The following is a 23,706-nucleotide window of genomic DNA, read 5'->3' as shown; positions in this document are numbered from 1 at the left end:
TGAGCACTGAAAGTAATCAAGCCTGATTTCCTACAAACTAATTAAGATTCTAAAAGATGAATGTTGCAACTAAAGATTCTTCAGCTGAGTCATTTGTAGCATGAGAAAGCAGCATGGATACCCAAGTGACTGGTAAGAAGGAATGCACACCTGAGCTTTTCTGGAGATAGAGGGATTTTTTGAGACTTCCTTTTCCATCAACCCTCTCTGTTCCATCAAGGTTCTGAAAACCACCATTGTTTTTTATATTCTCTAAAGGACTTCTATCTCCTACTCTACTAATTAAATTTCCCTACTCCTTTCATTTAATGGTAGCGTTGTACTCATGATGGCTTCAGCACATAGAAATAAAGATTACTGCCAGCCTCCAAACTTGCATAATTTTCTTTATTCATAGGAAGTCTAGGGGTTCACTAATTAGTAAAGAAATCTGATATTATCTTTGACGTAGGAACAGGAGAAGTTGGGAGAGGACCTGAGGTTTCCATCACTCAACAAGCCCTGTGCAGCACCTTGTGCCTTTCTCTGCACTTCCCCCAACTATCTCCAGGCTGGCAGAGGCTGTTGTCAGTCTGGCTCCTCCATCAGCTGAATCCACCAGCCCAGCCCTCTTATACGTATGCATGCACATTTTAATTAATTTTCCATAGGTGAATATTTATCAGATAAAATGAAGACATAAATCTAATTCTCAAATGATGCTGGCTTCGATATTTACTGCAACTTAATGACAACTTTAGACAAGAATTTAATTACACAGAGCCAACATGCAATCCACACTGCATGAATGTACCAGGTGACTTATTTTAAGGAGTAATTCAGATTGTAACTTTTAGACTGCTCCTCAGTTTGCACTTAAATCAAAACATTTCCGATGATGGAGCACATTCTTCAAAACTGATTACAAAAATAGCCCCCTCACTAATGGAATGATTTTATGTGTTACAGTATAAATAACCTGTGAGGACACTCTTGGGAAGTTACGCTGCAATTTAGCACTGTTAGAGCCAGAAACTGCTAAGGAAATATTTTTTCTTTGACTTGGACCTACTTTTTCTCCTTTATGTTACTTCGAAACATCTTTCTAAAGGACAGTTTCCATATCAAGCCCAGAAACGGCATCGAAATCTCATGCTCTGTGATAGGAATTTAGGTATTGTCTACATGCAGCTGCTGTTTAACTGTAACAAATTTATTTCAATTAAAAAGTGGCTGACACTACTCCCTGACTAAGCAACTTCTAGAATTAAAAAAAAAATAAGTTGGTACAACACTCTTGGGTGGATGAGGAACTAGCTTTGTTCTGGGACCTAAGTGCTTAAAGAGACAGACATGAAAACACAGTGATCTTTCTATGATTCTGCAATTCACTATGCAACTATCCTGGGTGGTGTCTTTTTAGTGGGCATAATTTGCATTTGCAAATCTTCATGTAGGTAAAAGTAGCTGTATTACAGATTATTCCAACACCACTCTATTGTGAGGTTATGCCAGGCATATGCTTAAGGATACTTCCACTTTATAGATAGGCATGCCATCTTCTAAGAGCTCCAAAGGCATCTAAAGAAAGATTTACACCCACCCTGTGTTGCAACAGCTCCAAAGGAACTCTAACTAGCCAGGAGTAAATAATGCCCATAACTGAAAACGCTGAGCAGCACCTCAGCTGGTGTAAATTGTCATAGCTGCTCTGTGGAGCTGGGGATACTTTACACGACCAGAGGATTTGTTCCTCTGAATGCACAGGACATCAGCCTCCAATACATGAAATGACCTTGCGCAGCAGGAATGCACAAACTTTCTTCTGAGCTCAGTGGGAAACATGATTTCTAACTCCAGCCCCACAGGTGTGCTTCACCTTTTATTGCTCAAGATGGGTATTTGCAATGGTCCATTGGGTAACAGAGAGATGTCTTTTTAAGGTCCTTTCTAAGGCACATTGTGAATGTGGCTGGAAATATTTACTTGCTGCTGAAATTGCACAGGGTAAGCCACACATTTTCTCAGAGCTCATAGATAAATACAGCACTGGATGGTCATCCACTGCTGCACTGAAGGGGTCATGAGCCTTTGATTAGGCCTGGCTGACTTAAAGGCCCTTCACTCTTAAACAGAATCATTTCATCTGGATTCCTGTACAGGGAAAGCTTTAGTCACCTTCAACATTTTGGCACACTGTACTTGAAAGCAGGCTGGGAACCTGAATCGGACCCCTCCAGTCATGTTTCTTTAGCTCTCACTTCAATCCTTCGGCTCTTGACCTCGTCCAAACTATATCACGACCCTGATGCAACAAAGTCCTTTGCAGAAGATAGGATATATCCATCTGACCTGAAGTTCCAAAGCCAAGGGCAGCCCTGAAGGAACTGGAAGGTGACTCGCTTACCTGCAGCACATCCACACTCTTGGCTCACAACTTAGACAGCCTCTAGATCATGATGCTAAAGCATGCCACATGTTGAAGCAAGAGCTCTCTGTGGCATTATATACATTGCCTATACCAGAGGGATTATTTCTAATAATCTCACTTAACAGCCCACACATCATTATGTCTGTCCTAAGGAGCTTAGCTGTCATGCCCAGTCCTTTAAGTTCAGCTGGCTGAAATTGGTAGAATAAAACAAAACCCTATGCAAAAAAATCATCCTGCTCTATAAAACTCCCTGAGACAATCTCTTTCTAATTCCAATATAGTCTTAGCCATAAAATCTCACCCAGTAAAACCCCAAGTTCTGTGTAACAACTTCTGTCCTCGTCACAACAAGGAACTGTGAGTGCCAAGAGCTCCCTTCCTAGCTTTTAACAGAATTCTTTCTAAACAGTATAAAGATAACAGATTAGCTGTATAGCTGGCAAGTCCTGCTTTCAACTTTTCTTCAGGCTTCACTGCATGAACTTGTTTTTTCCTTCCCCTAAATTGATGATTTTACATCCACACACCCCCGTAATGTACCACTCTGAGTAGCTCCCACACACTACAAATGCAAGGCCCAGCACTGCTCTCTCATCTCTACCAGTTCCACTTTGCAAGGTACACACAGCTGACTCCACCAGAGCTGCTCCTGGCACAAGAGAAGAACAAGAGAAGAGATTGCACTGAGTGCCCCTGGCCATGTCACATTTCTGGCCTGCTGGTGCGTTAAGGCCTCTGTCTGACTGAGAAAAAGGAACACTTGGAAGTTTAGAGGCAAGTTTTAATGAAAGATTTCGGGAGCAAAAGAAAAGATTACTCTTGGGTGACATTAAAAAATGCCTCCTTGTCTATGGAACGGCACCAGCAGAAAGTGCAAAGAGAGGAGAAAGGGGACAGAGGAAGCCTGTAAAAGAGAAGAATGGAAGAAGCCGCTGGCTAAATGGAGTTTAAATAAATAACAACAGAACTTCAAGCAATACATTTCCAAGGGTTTTTTAATAGCTTGAATTTGTTATAGCAGGCAGTGGAGAATCTAGGAAGCTGCTGGCTGCCGAGTCAAGGTGGCACTGTGAAGCAGCAGTGCAGGTGGGAGGGAGGAAGTGAGGAGAACCTGCAGACATCGTCCATCAAGAATGGGGGTGGCCACAACATTTTTAGCTTGGTAGAGATGAAAAAATCATGGTGGGAAATAGAAGCAATGGCAGAAGGGGCAGCAAGGTGTAAGAAATGAGCATCCTTGGAGACAGTTTAGGATGTGATGTCACAGAACTGATAAAGGAGATGGGACCTGAAAATCAAGAAGAAATGCTAGATAAGTGACCTTAAGAATTCAAATTATTACTGAAGTGGCAGTGGGATGTGTGGCAGCAGATGGTTATGAAAGCCTGGATAAGAACATTACTGGCAGACACAGAGAGAGACAGAAGGCCACATGCACTGGGGACTCTCACACAGGTACCTCTGCTTGGGCAAAGAGGTGAGCAAGTGGCAAAGGGAGCACAAAAAATCAAGGAGCCGTCAGTAAGGATGAGTCTTCAAAGCAAAATCAGAAATGAAAGAAGAGAATTACAGAAGTCAAATGTCGGGAGGGAGAGAACAAGATAAAGAAGGGCAAAGATTGACCTTGGATGGCACAGGAACTCAAAAAGCTTATTTATTATAAATGAGAGGCAGCTAAGAAAAGAGAAGGTATTTAAGATACTGGGAACAAACAAAACCTCTGTGAATATGAAGATGAATGGCATGAGGAGATCAGTGGGCTGTTACAAAAGCAGACTGCATTAAAGGATTTTTCCAATATTTTTCAATATTTGAATGTTTCAATGTTTGAAAATACTGAAATATTTTTTCAAGACAAAGGATCAAGAGCATACTTGAAGGCAAAGAGTCTAGAAAACAGAGCGGTTAAAAGTAGAAGAGAATAAAAGAAGAACTGACAGATCACAGAAGACCTTTGCACTGGGTCTGGAGAATCATTGTGAAGAAGTAGAAAGAAGAGAGAACGGGAGGACAGAGCAACAGGAAGCGGAGGTCTTCTCTGGGCTTATTCACTGTCCTTATAAAAGAGGACTTGATCCTGGCATGGGAAGGACAGAAGTTAGCAGCAAAACATTTCATTAGTCATGAGCAAACACAGAGGGTTTGAAGCTCCCAGCCCAGTATGAACATCTGCATGAGGGGCGGTTCAGTCTCTGGAAGAAGCCCTGACCCTATTAAAGTCAATGACAAAACTCCTGTTGCCTTCAACAGAGCCAAAATTTCACCTTGTGTCTATGGCCATTCCACTGAGACTTCCAACATGAATGCCAATTAGTGCCAGTTTCAAAGGTGACATTCGTGACACGGATACTCGCTCCGCTGGGAGATGAGCTAAGATTATCACACTGAGTTTGCATAGACCAGAAAAGGTAAGTGTGACATTCCCTGTCCTAACAATCAGCCAAGGCAAACAGATACATGCACACAGAAATAGTTCAGATTTTTAGTAGTACCAAAGCATCCTAAAAATTGCATCGTTATTGATTTCAAGAAAAATAAATAAATATGTATGAATTAGCAGCTCAGCCTCTGCATGGCAGGTCTAAATGAAGCCATTAGTATGTTAGAAGCCACACATAAAATAACATTTAATTTATTTAAAAAGAGGGGGGTGAGCAAAAATCTCTAAAGGGTAAATTGTCTCATTCTTTAAACTGAATAAGCACATAAAAATGAGGATAGTGGATTACTGTTTAGAAGCTTTCAGATGTTAGACCTATACAACAGCCACTGTTAGCACCTTCAGATTAACAGTTCAACAACATCAGATTATTAAACTGAATGCGTCATTGTGATCTTGTAAAATACACATGTGAGCATTTTCTCGAATATCTGGATTGGTCAGAGATGCAAGCAGACAGCATAAGGCAGCACTCAGAATAGTTACTTTCACATGTCTAGATCAAAGCCCATGCAGCCACCCTTATGATTCAACACACAGTATTAATTCAGCCTCCCGATAACAGCAAACTCCTCCCATTTTACTGACCTATACCAATTCTACCAGTGACTCTGCACTGAGCCAGACCTGCAATTTCCAGTTCAACTGTCCCACTTATGAGAGTAAACCTGGACTAACTAGAGGAGAGAGCCTCACTTCTGTATTTCACCCCAGTGCTACGTATGTCAGAATGTTCCCTACTGGGACTAATCTTGATCTCCCACTCTGCACCGTCATTTTCATCTAAATATGTCATCTGCACCATTTAGGCTTAAAGGAGTAAAGAAAAACCACACCAGTATACCAACAGCAATAATATATGATGAGGAGCAGATAAGCCACATTTCAGACCCCAGGAGACTGCTGTTTCAAGGCAAATCTGTATCTCATTCTAAGCCAGCTTCTGAATAAATATATGATCGCATCAGGAAGCCACCATACTGCTCCTCCTGTGCACATGTTTGCACGCAGCCATGGCCCATGAGCAGCTGACAGAATGCCTGGAGGAGCCCGAGCCTGGCAGAGCCCAGGGGCTGCAAATCCAGCCTGAGAGTGCGCTGGCAGCTCTGCGTGTGGGAGCTTGCACATCACCTGCTTGCACTGTTCCTAGCCCTAGGAAATGCACTAAATCTTTCAGGCTATCCATGCCAAATTCATCAGCAGCTTTAAAATGGAGAAAGAAAAACACAGAGCATATATTTACTGTTCCCATTATGTAAAATAAAAGAAAAATGAGAATGCATAACAAGGCATCAATTCACTGCTCTTCTGCCACAGTGTGGAGTAAGGCTTGCTCAACACCTCAGTACCATTTATGTGTGAGCCTATCATTGTTGCATGAGCAATCATGACTAACATGAGATGAGCATCAGATTTCCTCAGCCTGCCTTACACTGTGCCATGTTGCTCTACCTCTGCTCAGCACACAGCTCTTCCCCATCTTCTGCAAAAAGCAGTGGAAGAGTAGAATCGATTGGTTTGGTGTTGTATCAGTGTCAACACCAAACCAAGGGATGCCAAGAGCTGAATGCGAGTCACCCCTGTGCTTGAAGTCAGGCTCAGAATGACCAGGCCAGCAGAGAAGGGAGAAAGTTAAGAAGAGCTTTTCCACACAAAGCCAGGGGTTGGCACATTTCTCTTATAGAGACATGGAGTTGTCCATTCCAGAAGAGGGGTGAAGGGAGGCTGCTATGTTTGTGTGTTGAGTGAGGAGGAGATAGGTTTCATTAATCTTAAATGCCTTTGCAATTCAAGAATTGTAGCTCTGGATCAGTTCCTGTACTAACATGATTAGCAAATATTGACTTTTGAGTACAATAATAATGTGTCATCTGAAACCCTTGATAAGTAACTTAAGTACTTCCTTAGCTTGCATCTTATTAAATTAGATGAGGTACAGTTGAGACACATTACACAAAGCCATTGAAATGAGAAATCAGACCTAAAGATTTTAGCAATGATTGATTAAGAAAAGTCCAAAGTTACAATACAGGTGAAACGCTGCGGCCCATATTCTGATCTCCCACCCACCACTACAAATACAGATTGCCTTGCTCTAGTATTTATACTGCCAGTGAGCTAATCGGCATCAGGCAATTTGTTTCAGTATTTGCTAACATGGATATGTTTTCTTTGGAGATCTCTGGCTTGAGGTGAAGTCACTTTTTTCCATTTTTGCAATACCGTAATTCTCATCATTGTAACAGAGGTAAACAGTCTCTATTTGTGACTTTTTGACATGCAATCCATCATCTGATTATATACAAAGGCCATAGAACGTGAGTTTTATGGAAGGTTAACTGACATAGGATTTGAGCTTTTGAAGTTAATATATGGAAGAAAGAGAAGCGCGTCACACTTGCGTGCCTGTGAATATGGTAAGTATAACATACTCAAATCTGTTCATAAGGTTTAGTTTAAAAATGTGTACAGCAACTCAACCAAGAAAGGAGTTAAAAGATGTGATGCTCCTCAGATGCAACCTGACAAATCTTACTTTATTGATTAGTTTTCAAAGGCAGTGCAGTGAGAGCACTACACTTACAATAGACTTTGGAATGAGGAGGAGGGGGGAGAAGAAAGCTCCAAATGTCATCAAAGCAAATGGTCTGTGAATGTTGCTTCAAAGCTAGTCATTAGTTGCCAGGGTATTTTGCCACAAAGCTTGTAAAGAGGTTTTCCTGGAGGGGAAGGTATGACAAAATGCACTTCTTGGCAAGATGACTTCTGCTTAAATAGCAGGACACATTAATTCTTGCTTGATACATAAAATTAATTAGAGGATTAACATCCTTTATGAAATTTTGCCAGAGATTTTTTCCTTTTTACCAGGAATAGACCCCAGGCCTTTTCTGTACTCTAATGAAATTGCAAATTGACTTGTGTTCAAATGATGCTTGACTAAAATGAATAATTAAAAATGTATTGCTAACAATGAGATGGGTCAGCTGATCTTTTCAAGGATTAATTAGTTTCAAGAACCATCCTTCTCATGTAACATAGCAAAGGCCACTGCCAGAACACCTTTTTTTTTGTACAGTAGTTCCCCTCAAAGTCAATGGAGACCCCTTCTATTCCCAGTTACCCAAGGTTTTATTCCAGATTCAGTCTGCCGAGAGTGGGCTTTTCTTTACGGCAAAGCAGAGAGGGGGCTACGCCTGAAGGAGTTGAATTGTTATTCTATCTAAAATTCAATGATCCCAATTCCTCTCTTTATTACAGCCTGATACAAAACCAAGCTGAACTGGCGGGAGTCTCCTGGTTATCTTCACTGTGTTTTGTGTCGTGGCCAGGAAAGTGTGCTACACTAAGTCTCAAATACCTCCATGGAGATGAACAATGGCACAGATCTCTATAACTGAGAAAGGAGTAAGGATGAAATTTTCCATAGCTCAACAAATAAATGGAGGAAAACTAAGACTCAGGAGAATAAGGAAGCCTGTGATGTGTGTGTGCATGGTCTTTCATAAAATATGTTGGGATTTGCTGTTCTCCAACACGAACAAGGAGGTTCAGGAGCTAGGAAAAATGACTCAACATAAATTTTTCAGAAGTAGATCAGGAATCCAATTCTCAAATTTTTCAAAAGCATAATTTCCAATAATATAATTTCCAAACGCACCTATGCCGCTAATTACTTTCCATTTTCACATCTGCCATGAAAAATCCCACTGAATGCCTATCCTTTTCTCTATGTGCCTTTGAAAATTGGCTCCAGGTACCATTTGTAAAAGTGACTTGTATACTGTGGCATCTCAGCCTGGCTGAACGCCACACAAAGCAACGTTTGGAGGTTAAGAGCAAGAAGTCGGAAAAACTGTGATTCCATCCTTTTTGGTTTTCGAGTTAGATCATTTTGAGCTGATTTGGGTATATTTGTGCCATGCTGCTCTATGCTGCGTAGAAATTTTCTCGGGTACTTTGAAAACGTAACCTTTAACTTCACGTAAGGTGAGATTTACAGAGACCTAAAGGTGCAAAGGGAGCGGACGATTACAGCTGAGGAGCCAACTGGTAACTTGCTGCTGAAAATCTTTTTCAGAAATCTTTCACTTTTAAAATATGAAATGCCTGAGTTACTTTCCCCAGTGTGTGCAAATAAGCATGTTTCACTTCTTAAATTCCTTAATCGCCTCCTGTGTTTGTAAAAGGTCCCTTTCTGCGAAGAGAATCTTTTTCAAAAAAGGAACCCTGACATTCAATTTCAGTGTTTTCTCAAAACACTTTCTAATTCTCAAAACGCTTATTTCTACTGTACATGTTTCTGAGTTCCTGTCTCCGATGGATTTTTCAGATGTGTTTTATGTTGTGTGATGATGTTTCTAATTTGGGTGATGAAAGGTTAAAAGATACGCCTGTATGAAATTACCCAGTGGCTCCTGTGAACTAACATCATATCTTATTGAGTATGATCACTCTGTCATTTGCTTTGGCTACAGCCAAGGTTTCAGATACAGTAGGAGTACACCGGGATCCCCAGAGCCTACTGCAGAATTTGGAGGGGGGCAAAACCACATAGTTTCCTTGCCTAAGACTCACTAGTCATGTGTAAAGAGACGATGCTCTGGAAAATGTTGTTTTTCTTTGGCTGCCCTTTAGTCAGATCTTCTCACTGCTGGCATTGTGCAGAGTCAGCTTAAAAGGTGTATTTAGCATTGAGGGATTTGGTAAATACTGCTTTATTGTGCTTCGTACTCCCTACAGGGCATTCTGAAGAGATGAATAATAAGTGTGAACAGGAAGAGCAAGTTTCCAGTCCTGTCAAATTAATTAGACCAGTGTAGACTGAAGCGAGGTTTGCCGTTAGGTAGGTTGAAAACAGGCAAAGGGAATCACTCAGGCATATACAAAAATGTTACCCCACTTCTATCATTATTGTTTCCTTTTGAATCAGATATAAAATGTAGCTGCATTTTATTACCCACAACAAAACCACTCAAATGCTGGTCACATAAATAAAATAAGATGGATATGCAGAGCTGTGGCAAAATCCCCCTGCTGTGGCAAAGGCAAAACTTGCCAAATAATGACGCTGCCCTTATAGCTGCTGTTTGAGAAGTGTTTCCTTACGGTATTAAGGGAATTAGCAACACCCAGACTTAATGTCATTTAATTCTGCAAACACATTTCGGAGCTTGACTCAGCTCCCAGCTATTAAAGCAGTCTCTGATTTGCCAGCCGTGTTCTTCATAATTTTTGGAGACTTGCATTTTTCCTTACAGCAGCCCAGAAAAGCCATTCTTAGCCTCATTCCTGGGCTCCACTTTGTGTCTTTTCCTAAGTCTTCTCAGACAGTCATCAACATAGGAGGTAAAAATGGGTCTGATCCAAATCCTGATTTAGTCAGTGGAACAGATTCCTGCTGAATGAAGTGAGGGCTGGATAAGATCAGTAGACCCTATTTTTTCATTCCCTGCCTTGACAGGAAGGATCTCTATTTGCCCTTCCAAGCTCTGGTATGAAATGACTCAAAGCCTGAGACTACTGCTTCTCCTGCAAAATACTCCCCAGACCAAACAGATCATATGATAAGAAAATTATTTCCACCTTTATCACAATCCAACCTCTTTCCCAGGTTCCCCTGGAAAGCCCTAATTTTTATTCCCCTTCAGTTGTTTGTGATAATTATCCATGTAACAAATTCCTCCCATACTTTGCATGGGTACTTGTTTAGGTGCTTCCATACATCCTTGTATCCAAGTCCTTCCAACTGTTTGAGCATTTTAGTACTCTTCTGTGGCTTCAGAACATAAAAGCCTCTTTCACAAACGCAGCGTATCTTGCATAGAGATGCGAACTGCTTTCCTCAGTATAACACAGCAGCTATCCCTAGGGACAAGGATATTTGGGTGGGATTCACTTGATCCTTGACATTAGTCTCTCTACACTGCTCTTCAGCAAAACAAGATGGCTTTGGGAGGCTTCTAAGGAAATCTAGAGTGACTGTGAAGGCTGCACCAAAGACATCTCTCGTTACGCGATGTGAATCAGGCCCTTCGAAATAGGAATCTGGAAATGCGGGTCTGAGTGGCTTTGAAAGGGAACAAATGATGTGTTTAACAAAATTGAAATGTTCTGGACAACTTATTGTGCTAACTTCTTTTTCAGGGAGGTGAATAAAAATTAAGCGTTTTTATAACCTTGGAAGCTCCCGTTTTGAAATTTTTAGAATGGAGAATTGTGGTTGTTACAGCTGCTGTGTTGAAAAGTGTTACAATGAAGACGCACCAGATTTCTTAAATGAACTAACAAAAAATTCTGCTGAAACATGAATGAGATGTTTCAGTTTTTCGTGCAATCCAATTTTCAGCCTTCGGTTTCTTTTTCTAATTTTGGTTCATAGAGAACTTCTGCTCATCCTGCTTTAGAACAGAATCACACCTTTCATCTGGGACTTCCAACTAAACTCAGACAGTGAGCTCCTGCTGCATTCTGTTCTTCAAACAGTCTTCCTCAATCTGCATTTTGTTTTACTCTTTCAGCTTTAATAGAATACACAAATATGCACTTGCAGTTCAGCTCCACTTGCCCTCTGGTTATGAAGTTGCCCCTTAGGTATCACTGTCAGCCTCTGATAAGCTCAACTTGTTCTCCAGCTCCCCATGCACTGTGCTTGACCTCTTGGGTGTGGGGAGGAATATGGAAAGTCAGGCTGAAAATCTCATCCTTCCACTTTTTGGTCCAAAATTAATTTGATGTGAGCCAGTACTGCTCTGCTGACTACTATTTTGTGCCTCTGAGCTCACATTTCACCATGTTATGTTCTCATGCCACATAAAACCAGGGTGAAGGCGCACTGCTGAACGCACTTTCCTTTATAGAACAGAGCCATGGTTTAGGAGTCAAATTTGTCAGCTCATTGAAAGAAAACATGATGAAAAAGCACTCCAAAATCTGTGACAGCCCTGAAAGCAGACTGTTACCACTGATTTTCTCTCGGCTCCCTTACTTCAGTTTTTGGCTACTGGTTCAGAGCAACAATGAACTTCCACTTTAGGAGCTACAGAGAGAAGATGGTCCTCAAAGAGAATAGCTTGGGCACTGAGGACAATAAGAGGTCTGGGGCCGAGACTTAGAGGCAGGCGCTCCCTTCTCTGTTTTAGAGAATTTCAAAATACTTTGGTTTTCCTTCCAAAATGGAAAAAAACAGACATCTTACAATTGCAAAACTCTCCATAAAACGGAATGATCTTTTTTCTCCCCACAGCTCCATCTGAAACAGATGGAATTTTCTTCAGTGAAGTGACCACTTAATTAAAAATATGGGATACCAAATTAATACCACTTCAGCAGGTACCAAGGGGACAAACAAAAATTGTCCAACCTTCTCCAGGTGTTTAAGTCAACTGTTTATTGCTTTTTAAGGTGTTTGGCAGCTGGTAAGTAATTTAAATGACGCTTGTCGGCTCCCAAATAGAAGAAATAAATGAACACAAAAGAGCAAGATTTCAATTAAAGTTCATCATGTAAAACAGGCCTCATGCCTTCCCTGACCACAGAGATTAGCTTTTGTGTCTGGAATTGCATTTCATAAACCTCCTCCCTCGACATGGAACATCTGCTCCCTTTAGGACTATTGTTTTACACCCATAAATAAAACATAAAATTACATTTTTGTCACTCTTCAGGCCAGATCTTCAGCTGGCATAAATCAATGGTGAGCAGTCAACCTCAGCAGAGCTCTTCTGACTTAAACCAAATGAGAATCTGGCCCTTGATGCTTTGGTGCTGAAGAAAATAATGGGTCTGGGCAGAGCGTGTGGGACATTGTTTATCAGAGAATGTGTGTGAAACTACGTGGAGCAAGTAACCATAAAGCATGATTGATCTCTCCAGCATATTTTAGCACTTTTTTTTTGTGAGTGTTTACTGAAACCTTTTAGGTAGTGCAGTCTTCTCAGACACCATTTTATGTTTGAAAAGCTTTCTAATTCATAATGAAAAGTTACGCATCGCTCCAATGAACCCCTAGCTTCAATTACTTGCTGTGCAAATGGTTGGCCTGCATTTTGACCAATGTTTATGGTGTTTGGCAATTTTTCAGTAGCTACTTTACCCTGATATGATTAATTTCTTGCATAATATGAGGTTTTGCATGTGTGGAGCTGAAATAATCCTGCTAGGCAAAAGTGAAATAAAAGAGCTTGTGTGTTTCAGCTTTAGAAACATTTGAAACATAACATCACAATTCTAAGCGTGCCAATGATAATACAAGTTAGCCATGGATGAAGACAACCACAAGAGACATGAAGTTCCTGATGGGATTCAGCGGCATGAAAGTCATTCCTTGGCTTGTAAGGTCAGCATACTAGATCATAGCTGGGCAGCCCAAGAAGCAGAAAGCAAGAGACAAGCCTGGAGCACATCGTACGTGACTGCGCTGGTAGAAGTGAGAATGGCAGCTGTATCCATTTTCCTTCCTGAATGCCAAATCCTGCTCTAAATGCTAGTCTCCCTTTGCAGCAGAAGTGCTAACATGCATTAACTACCCTGAAGTAAATGGAGGTAGAGCTTGAACAAACAAATCTTCATTTAAAAATATATTTAGCTTTAAGCACCTGAGAAATCTCACTGGAGTCATGCTAGAAAGTCAGGTCTATGTAACAGCTTCTTTATCGGATCAGAGACCTAAGCAGACTTTACAGTAGATGACTGGATAGCAACATTCGGATTAGTCAACCCTAAGAAGACAGATTTTGCTGACAGTTTTTTTTCAGTGGATCTGAGGAGAATGAGATACCCAACTCCCACTGCACCCTACAGCAGAAAAATGCTTCCACGGGACCTGGTGCCCAGTTCTCTTTGGGCTTGATGAACAACAGGGAGCATAAGCTCCCAAGCTGTCTGCCCTGCTACTGCAGCCCATAGATACCTCTGCTCTGATTCAGCTCATCATATAATGTCTTAATGCAAGCACACCCTCTTCACTGATTTAATCTAAAATGTTGTGCTGTAAACTCAAGAGGCTCTGTGGTGGGCACATAATCCCCCATACTACCTCAGGTATGTAGAAAGTTATCCTCAGCAGAAGTTGAGAAGTAGATCACCGGAGATGGTAACCTCTTAAACTGCCCTAGAAAGAAGCCCTTAGGTGCCTTCAATATCCCAACCTCCATATTTTTACTTCCTACAATCACACACTTGTCACCTTAATAGAAAGTACGTCTACATTGCAAATTCCAGTATAGCAAAGAGGTACTCAGGCTGGCTATAAATGAGCTAGCCATAAATGAGCCTGCTTTCTGGCAGGATAAATTAGCCCATATGGAGCTAACACTGCCAAAAAGCAGGGTAAATTAGTCCTCTCGGTGTTCTCTGCTGTCTCATCTAGACTGCGTCCAGTATCTACAATGGTTCGTTTACAGCTAGCTTGGGTATTTCTGCATTGTCATGTGGACATACTCAGAGCAATATTATTATTATTGTTGTAACATCTACAAGAGTGCGGGAACTGAGCCTAATGTGGGTTAGTTACCTTTTACCTTTGCCTTTTAGCTCAGCGAAGAGGCAACATGATTTCACCAAAAATTTAGCAGTTATTTTTGCTCACATGAAAGTACACAGATTAGACTGTCGAGTGGTAACAAACTTATGGCCACAAAGATACCTCACAGAGAAGCACGTGATGCTAAGACTTTTAGCTTGGTATTTGTTTCTGCCATTGAACTTTTTTGATAGGCCAGCCTGTTTTAACCACTTTCTGGTTAAAATGAAAGAAACAGGTGATACAAGTGGAGTTCATTGGTCTGCCCGGGTGAGTTTGCCTGTTTGGTCCTTGAGGTTCTAAGGAGAGCTAAGCTAGAGTAGCATTATTTAGAATGCAATATTCTTTTTTAATGCCTACTTTATTTGTGGATCTCAAAAACATGGAATGATTTTGATTGAAACAAAATTTTAAAAAGCATTCAAAAATTAAGAAGCGTGCAAATCTTGCCAGAAAGTTACCTGAATTAGCTGAATTTGAAACAGGTCCTGGGTACACGAAGCAGCATCTGTCTCTGAAATCCGGAGCAATGTGGAACTTCACGAGGCACCTACATGGACAAAAGAAATGGCAAATTGAGCAAAGATCAATTTATACTTAAAACTTCCAAATACATTGGAAGGTAGATAACTTCTCAATAGAGACACACTTCCACTGCCAGGGAAGTGCTTAAGGCAGGACAGCTTCATGCAGGTAGGTGAAATAAAATTAGTGATGCTAAGAAAAGCTGCACCGGTATGTGTGCATCTGACAATTAGCACTCACACCAGCACAGTTATCTGGCAAAAAATCACATCCAATTTAATACACACATGCCAGCAAGCCCTTTAACAGCAGCTCCCAATATATCATGTTAACAGAAGTCTTCACGTTTCAGAAATCCATTTCATCCAATAGTGCATAATTTTACAACCAGATAGTACAATACATGAAAATACACTTTAGATTCCTGTTGGACTTCTGTGATCTTAATTAGTAACATGCAGAATGAAGAAGCCAACTTTAAAATGCCCCAGCGCTATCCAGTTTCTCAGTCACTGTTCTGCCTTGTCTGGGCTTTGCAGCAAAATGGAGCAGAGCAATCAGCATGCGATGAAATCTCCTTGGAAATGTGAATGCAGCCCTTTCTTTTTCTGTATTTACTTACAGATCAGCGTAGCCCCAAAGAACTATAAACAGCTGAGAGCAAAAAATAAAGGGACCTCAGAAAAGTTTTATGTCCTCCCAACTATAAATGTCAGGTGGCAGTACGGGGCAGTTTATTTTTCTGTAGAAATATCTAAATTTTTTTTTCCATGAAAATATTTTTCGTCTCTCTCTCAAAAAAACTAAAATCCACTTAAAACAACCTAGCTCGGATGTCAGAGGGTGAACGAAAAGTACCAGAGCAGCCACGCACCCAGAGATCTCCATAAACACCCAGATAAGGCAAAATCTTGGTGGTGTAGCCAAGAACCACGCTGGGCTGGGTGACTTGAGGGACAGCATAGGCCAGATGAAGCATTGCATTTGTAGCCAGCTTGGGTACAAAGCGAAGCGCTGGGGAGGAGCACGTGTGCATGACTGGGGGGCAAGGGGCACACGCAACGTTTTCCAAAGGTCTGATTCCTCACGACTGTGCTTTCCCTCCCCAATTAAGGGTTGAAATGAGCCACTGGAATCTACTGTATATCCTGGGGAAATGAACGCCCTGGCTGCTTTCCAACTCCTATTTCTCTCTTTCTACAGCAAACAAACAATAGGCCAAGTAGGATGTTGTACATAGCCGAGGAAAAAAGGGGGAAAAGAAAAAAGAAAAAGAAAAAAAAAAGAAGAAAAAGTGAAGTATTGATAAACTGAGATTAATTTTTACAAAAATGTTTATATCAAGTGCATATGCTTTGCCTCTTGGCCATTATGGAAATGTCAGGGGTTTAATTGGCAGCTGTGAATAGCAGCACCTGCAAACAGCTCAGGGCTTGTTCCTGTGGTCTGGCAACATTCTTACTTTATGCTTTAAATAAAGGCTTACTCACTGAGACAGAAATAACTGACAGTGGATGATTGATGATTGCCCATCACGCAATGGCTGACATCTACCATTCACTGAATCCATTTACAATTTCACTTCCAGATTTCATTAACAGGGCCATGACATCTAGGAACAGGATTGATACAGATGGCAGCTCAGTTACAGAGTTCAGCTGATGCTGAGCGTATGTTAAGCATGGAAAACAGATTACTATGAGCTCCAATCTATCTCATGTGGTACATTTTGGAAACCCTATCTGTTTACTCCAGGTAACCTTTTATAGTTCTATTTATCCTGCCTAGTTTCAAACCAGATAGCAATTTTCCATAGCGGAGAATTTATACTGCCATTTGCAACATGCATTTATAAAATACTTTGGTGAAATATTAAGACAAGCTTTTGGCATTCTAAAGGTCCCTGATTTTTTTTTTTTTTTTTCCTTAAGAAGGAAACAAAACACACTAGTGCATAAAATCGGTGATTTCCCTAATCACAAATATCCTCTTCTGAGCAAAACAAATGGCTCGCTCCCACCACGCACCTGCGGGTGCCTCAAACCGCAGTGGCCGTGGAGCAAACAGCAAAGTTTCCAGCCAGAGGGGCCAGTCCTGCTCGGCTCGGCACTCCCACTGACCTTTGCCTGCCATGGGACACCGCGTCCTGCAAATCCTTGTTTTCATCTCCGACGCCTCGCATTTGGCACGGGCTGCTCTTCAGGAAGGCTGAGGCTCAAAATGCAATTTTCCGTTTTCATTAAGAAACTGGGCCAAATATCTGAATTGAGTTTTCAAACCCCAGAAAGCCTGGAGCTGCTCAGACACTGGACTTGAAGGCGGCTAGTCCTTAGGGTCGGGGACACCTGAAATTCAGAGCTGTCTTCAGAGCGAGGGCTTGGGACCCCTTCCTTTGGGATTTATGTGGCCATCAGCAGAGAAGCAGCAGAAAGTGGGCATATTTGTCCTAAGCAGCTCCTGACTCTTTAAAAAGTACCAAGAAACCATAAGGGATGTCCCTGAACCAGAATACTGTTCTCTAAAAGTAAGTAGTCCCAACTTAATAAATGCATACCAGTATGATCCACACTGATAACAGTCACCACCCAGCCCTAAATCCAGGATAAAAACCTGTACAACACCATGCTCAAGTAAGAGACTCGCTTCAGGGCTGATGCAACTGCAAATGCATGCTATGCTATGCAAGAATTGGTTTTCCACCATTTCCAGACCTCGCAATAATGGCAGCTTCTGCTTCCCAAGCTCAGATTGTGAAGCTCTTGCACCAGCCCATGACCTGCAGCAAGCTTTCAAAATCCTGCAGACACACACAGCAGGCCCCTTCTCAGCTCCTCTGCCCTTCTCTCCTTCCCTTTAAGCTAGCTGACCTCTGCCCTGTCCCACTTTGCTCTCGGCAGCACCTTCCAAACCCCCAAATTTGTTATTGCTGTTCATACTCTTACAGCCAATAGAGAGTGCAATGGAAACTGGTCTTAGTGCAGCTCTTCAGCAGGTGCAGAGATAGCCGGTTTCCAAACTGACACTCCTAATGGCTTTCCAGAAACAGCTCTGTTTCATCTCAAACTCGGTGAGCCAAATCCATTCCTTCCGTACTTAACCAGCCTCGTACATTTAAGCCACTGCTTCAGACTCTGTACGTAATTGCATACAGTTCTTGGAAAAATACAGTGGATCTTTTCTTTATTATGATTATGTAAAGCGATTAAAGATGATCGCGCACAAACTCTAGAATTAACCTTGTGCAAATATTTATACCAATCTAAAACTGTGGCTTTTTTCCCTTTCTAGGTGAAACAGGGAAGAGTTGTTCCAGAGAAAAACAACTGCATTCTCCAGTTTGACTGAAGGCAGTTGCAAAAATCAAAAGCACGAAAAGCCTCTGCTTCTTTTGCACTTAAAAAACAGTGATGCTCGTTGTAAAGAAAAAAATCATCCTTTTTCTGTACCTTCTCTTATGTTTGTCATTGACAATGGTTATAGATGACAGTTAGGGAAGTTCCGTAGGAAATTCCCCTGAAGTTGCAAAAAGTACCTTTCTGTAATATGGTTATATTTGACAGCACAAAAAGCATTTTTAAAACTTGCCAAAGACAGATGAAAAATGCAGCAATTGTGACAGAAACAGATATTCTGTGCTTCGGGGATGAGGGCCCATGTGCACCTCTGAAAAAAACTAACATTAGGCATCCCATTTTTTAATACTGCTACTGCAACTTTGGTCCAGACAAATGGATCTGCACTGAATTTTCTGCAGTCTTGCACGCAGCTGGAGACAGTGGAATATTTTCTGCTACTCTTTGTAAATACCCCATAAAATGCACAGTAAGGAGCTACTTCAGCCTGGCATCAAGGCAGGCGGTCAATGTCACCTCCCTGCAGCAAGGCCTAGGAGCACCACTTTGAAGCAAAGCACGGGTCCTGGTGCTCTGTTGAGTAGGGGCCCAAAAATCTGACAGACACACCCCGAAGTCAGGAATAATAGGATTCCACCCCTATTTTATATGCTCAACTGCAGGCTTCCAGCTCAGAGCCAGTCACTGGGGGCTCTGCACAGCAAGCGGACAGACAGAAGTACTGCAAGGGCATGACTCACCCCCTGCTTGGTTTGGTGTTGGAAAGAGGTCACACCACCCATGTGCTCTAAGTGTGTGTTTCCCCACCATCATTAAGTTGCAGCATTCAAGTGAATGGATGAGACACAGACTTCTACTTCTCTGGCACCTAAAACAATATGAGATGCATCCCATTCAGAACAAAACAACGTCTATAGAGAAACCTTGGGACCCAGGAGAGGAAGAGAAACAAGTCTATAGATCTTATTTTTTTCCTCTTTTTTAACTCCTGCATGATCCTGCTGCATCAATTATCAGGTAGGAGAAAGATGAAAGAGGAGTATGGATATGCAAAATAGCGATGGGAGTGTCTCTGCTTCTGCCTTGTTACTTACATGATCAATGAAGCCTCGGGATGCTGCACTGTGCTGTATTCTTGTCCCCAAATGTCCTTCACTGTCCTAGGATAATGAGGCAGAGACAGATGCCACAGCCTCCACTTATACCCATAATTACTGCCTGCTTTGACATTCTCTTCAGAGGCACCAATGTTCTTGTACAGAATATATGGTACCCAGAGATTGTGCTCAGAACTAAGTGCCTACATCCATGCATGAGACTTTGGGACAAACACACTCCCAGGGCTACGATTGAAGAGAAAATCTTCACTAATTTTGATAAGCTTAGGTCTTGCAAGAACGGGCACTGTGGGGAAGTTTGTTAAAGAAAGAGAAAAGAAAAGCCACAACTTATTTTACATAGATAAGAAAGATAAATAATAAATGAAAGCTGCACTCAGTGGCAAGCATGCAAAAGGACTGTTGAACAAACTGTGTTTTTGGCCATACACCATCCATCTGGTGTTCTCAATCAGGCACAGATTCTGTGTAAAAGCAGTAGAGTTAGGTAATAAAAGATCGAGTCAAAATGCATTTTTGGAAGAGAGAGGTGCAAAGGTTAGGCAGGCCCCACCACCACGCTCACCACGTTGCTCCCTGGTTTCTGAGCTCTTCCTTTCGCAATCGGGACATTCCTGTAGCGTAATGGGGAATCTGGCATGAAGCTCTGCACAATGTGTCTCTTTATGATTACCTAGCAAAGTATAAATGCTGCGTTCCCAGAGCCAAAGAGCACCTATAATTTCCACTGAAGTCAGTAGAAGCTTAGGTATTATTTTAAATCCCTGACAGTAGGCTCGCTTAAATTTTCCATTTTAATTCTCTCAAAATGTTAATAGCTAACTGAAGATAGCATAAAACCATGTAAAACAGCACTGTAAATTGTGCACAAAGTTTATTAATGGACGTTGGCTAAGGTGTTACTTTTCAGACAGTTGCATCAAGAGTTTCAACTAGCTATTACAGTTGTTTTCATCTCCTTATTTTATATTTTACATTTTATATTCAGCTCTATATTATTTTCCTTTAAATAATGATGCATCCACATATAACGTAATAGAACACCATGTGATCCAAGGTATCCCCGTAAAATGAAATGTGCTTTGGATCAGATCCTTGTTATTATATGGATGGTGAACATTTGATCTGCATTTATGGCAGTTGGACTGAAGATCAGAGACAAATAAGTGTCCTCAGCAGGGCAGTTAGCTGATCTTTACTTATAATTTCTGAATAGAGCCTACGTTCCCATGAACAGTGGCTCAGTGCAGCCAACTAACCACGGTCCTTCTGTCATTCCACTAAAAGAACTCTTTCCTTTTCTGCATGGCTGTGTTGAATTCTCAACAGGGTTATCTTTCCTGTATCTCAAAGATTCACCGTGTGGCACTCAACTGTCCTTTTTGAAATGAAGGAGAAAATTGTTTTCTCCACACCAGAAAACATCAGTTATATATCAACCCTTTCTGGGATGTCCAAGGAAAAGCTCTCAATTTCCAAAGGTGGAGGGGGAAAAGATACAGAAGAGAGGAGAAATTAATGGTTACATGACAGCCTCTTAAAATACAGTGAATTTCCACTGATTTCAAAAAATTTGACCCCAGTTTGATTCTAGGATAACATTGGACTTGAAAGGAGAGGAAGCCATTCCTCCTCTTCACGTCCTGACTTCTGTTTACACAGACTTATTGTGCAACTCATCCACGTTGCTGATCCTTTTACATTCTGAATCATGACATTTGCTTGGACCATTATGATAAAAACTCATTCATTTCTGGCAGATAAAGTTTGTTTTCCATGCACGCCAGCAGACAACACAGTAATAAGAACACAGGACCAAGAGCAAAACTCTCAGAAGCTCTTCAGGGCACGCACTGAAAAGGAGGAAAAGTGTGTCAGAAGTGAAAAGGGGCCACCAAATGGGTGTAAATAAAATTCTGCTGCAAGGCTATTTTTCACTGCCAAGAAGGTGTAACAAGGCCTCGGAATTAATGAGAATCAAGCCTTGAGGCAGAGAAGACAGTTGTTGGCTCACAGCCCAAAGATAAATTAATGGCAGATAGTGGAGTAGACAACACAACAACGTAACTCAACTGATTTTAATACAATAGCCAGAGAATGTGACACCAAAGGCCGGAGCCCTTTACCTAGCATGGACAAAGTGGGAGCAAGGAACCAACCTACAGGGATGGTGGCATCTGCTACCGGGTCAGCCTGGGTGAACAACCAGCCACTCAAGACAAAAGCTTCCTCATAGTGAGCTATTGATACTTTTCTCTGGATGTGAACAACACCTCGTGTTTCAGCTCATTGGAAAAGTTTGTAGATGACTTATCTGTGCTTTTGCTTAACTCTCTAAGAGTGATCCTCCTGCATAAACTCATCCCGAGCAGAAATCAATAGCTCTTCAGATGGACTGGACATAGGTTTCAATTCTGGAAAGAATGGGTTTATCGGGATCTTTTAAAATCATACGCAATCCATGCTGGTTATTGGTACACAGTCATATGCAAGAGGTTCACATTTTCACTCATGTTAAGAAAGCGACAGCTAAAGCAGGTAACCAACAAGAGCTAATGACAGACAAGATAGAAATTTATCACCTCTCACCTAGGGTTTTTTTGTTTTTTTAAGAACTTTCCCTACGCAGAACATTATCACAAGACCTCTCCTCACAATGCCTCTGCTTTAATTGCAAGTCTCAGCATCTGCCCAGCAAGCAACTATTTTTTTTTCCAGGGGTTCATAACTCCAGTTTAACAGATTGCTTTAGGCTGACACATGGTTTCAACTTGGGAGCAAGCATTTCTTTTATAAACAGCTTTTTCTTTTCTTTTAAATGGTGATTTCTTTTTGTGTTTGCTTGTAATGTATGTAAAATGATTTGGGATGCTTTTTGCACTTGTGTACAGTAACTCAAAAGCAGCTTTCATTGGAACAGTGGAATTTGGCAAGTGAACAGTCAATATTGCCCTCTAATTGCTTTTAGCGTCTTTGCAAAAATAAAAACGTCATTTAAAATGGCTGAGATATTTCAATTTGAAAAGTGGCTACTGAACAGGCACAATAATGGCATGGATTTTTACTCTGAGTACGTAATGCACACATTCAGCATAATGTGATCCCTAAAATATATATCTCCAGATTAGGGCAGTACTAATCATTGATTTTTATTTTTTTTTTTATTTTTTTTCAGTTCAGTGGCTGAAAAGAAAAGATAAAATCTGCTTGGGTTAATCCAAAATACTCCTTCCTGCTCTTCCTCCATCAAAATCCAAAACATTTTCCAGCGATGGTAACAGAAGGTTCCATCTGACACAAAACATAATGCAATATCTCAATTTTAGGGGTCCAAAATAAAAAGTCAACTGAAAAAAAAAAACAAAAAAAAAAAACATGGAGCTACATTAAACAACCTCAACAAAAAAAGACAAGACAAGAGCATGATCACATCCTTCTTCCTGTCCACACTCTAGATCACACTTTGCAGACATATGCCCTACTGCGTAAGCCTTTCTATCAACTTAAGCATATATATTGGGTGACTTGGAAATGCCTTAAATATGAGGCTGCCCTATACCTTCAGAGGACGTGGTCCATTCACTATCAATCTCATTGGTTTCTTAGGGCCATCAGGAGCTAAATAACTCTTTACTTAAAATGTGAGTGGTTGAATTCACATCCAAGTTCTGAAGATGGATATGAAGATATGCCCTTTCCCCATTCTGGATTAGAGTTTTATTGATGTTCTCTGCAACCCAGCAAATAACAAATCCTTGTATCTGCAACAGCTTCGATGGCAGAGCTTTGTACCTGGGCAGTGAGAGCAGCTGCAGGGCAGGAGGGAGCAGCAATGACCTGGGGCCAAGAGGGAGATCTGTGGAACTGCTCCAGCAGAAAGCAGGCAGCACTGCCTCCTTCCTTTCAGCATTCCAGATGACCTTGAACAAGCCCAGTCTTTACCAAAAAGCAGCAAGAGAATGCCTATTTTGCATCCTGACACAGGTTGTGTGGACATCCACAGTCCTACACGTTACTTAGCAATTAAATACCCACAGGTGGCTGTACTGGGAGGAACTTACATACCACAAGCCTCTCTAACAGCACAATGTGGCTTTCTGGTGCTTTGCACCTCTCCAAGTGACCATGTCAGCCCCCTCTTGTCAACATGAGACAAGCTTGAAGAAGCTTTTAGAAATATCATGTTTATTTTTATTTGCCATGTATTGTTTCTAACAGGCAAATTGGCACCACGCATTCATCCTTGTCTTCTACATTCATGTAGATCAAAGCCCTCATTTATGGTTTTTAGTTTGGGGTTTTTGTTTTAAGTTTGGTGTTGTTTCTTTTTTTCC

The 23,706-nt window shown here is 41.3% G+C and overlaps 1 protein-coding gene across 6 annotated transcripts in view; it reads right to left on the bottom strand.

The window, feature by feature from the left end:
- LOC149918833 (uncharacterized) overlaps window positions 1-23,706 on the bottom strand; it is a 284,012-nt gene that overhangs the window by 11,686 nt on the left and 248,620 nt on the right. For all 6 annotated transcript variants that reach the window (XR_016463846.1, XR_016463848.1, XR_016463847.1 and 3 more), the window contains one exon: window positions 14,838-14,926. Coding sequence is in view for 1 of the 6 variants with exons in the window: in XM_090134654.1 (XP_089990780.1) it covers window positions 14,843-14,926 (84 nt within the window). In the remaining 5 variants the exon portion in view is untranslated. The remainder of the gene's footprint in view (window positions 1-14,837; window positions 14,927-23,706) is intronic.

This window comes from Phasianus colchicus, chromosome 2, assembly GCF_987193195.1.
Source record: "Phasianus colchicus chromosome 2, bPhaCol1.hap1.1, whole genome shotgun sequence".
In the NCBI taxonomy this organism is placed as follows: domain Eukaryota; kingdom Metazoa; phylum Chordata; class Aves; order Galliformes; family Phasianidae; genus Phasianus; species Phasianus colchicus.
This window is presented reverse-complemented; position numbering and strand designations above follow the sequence as displayed.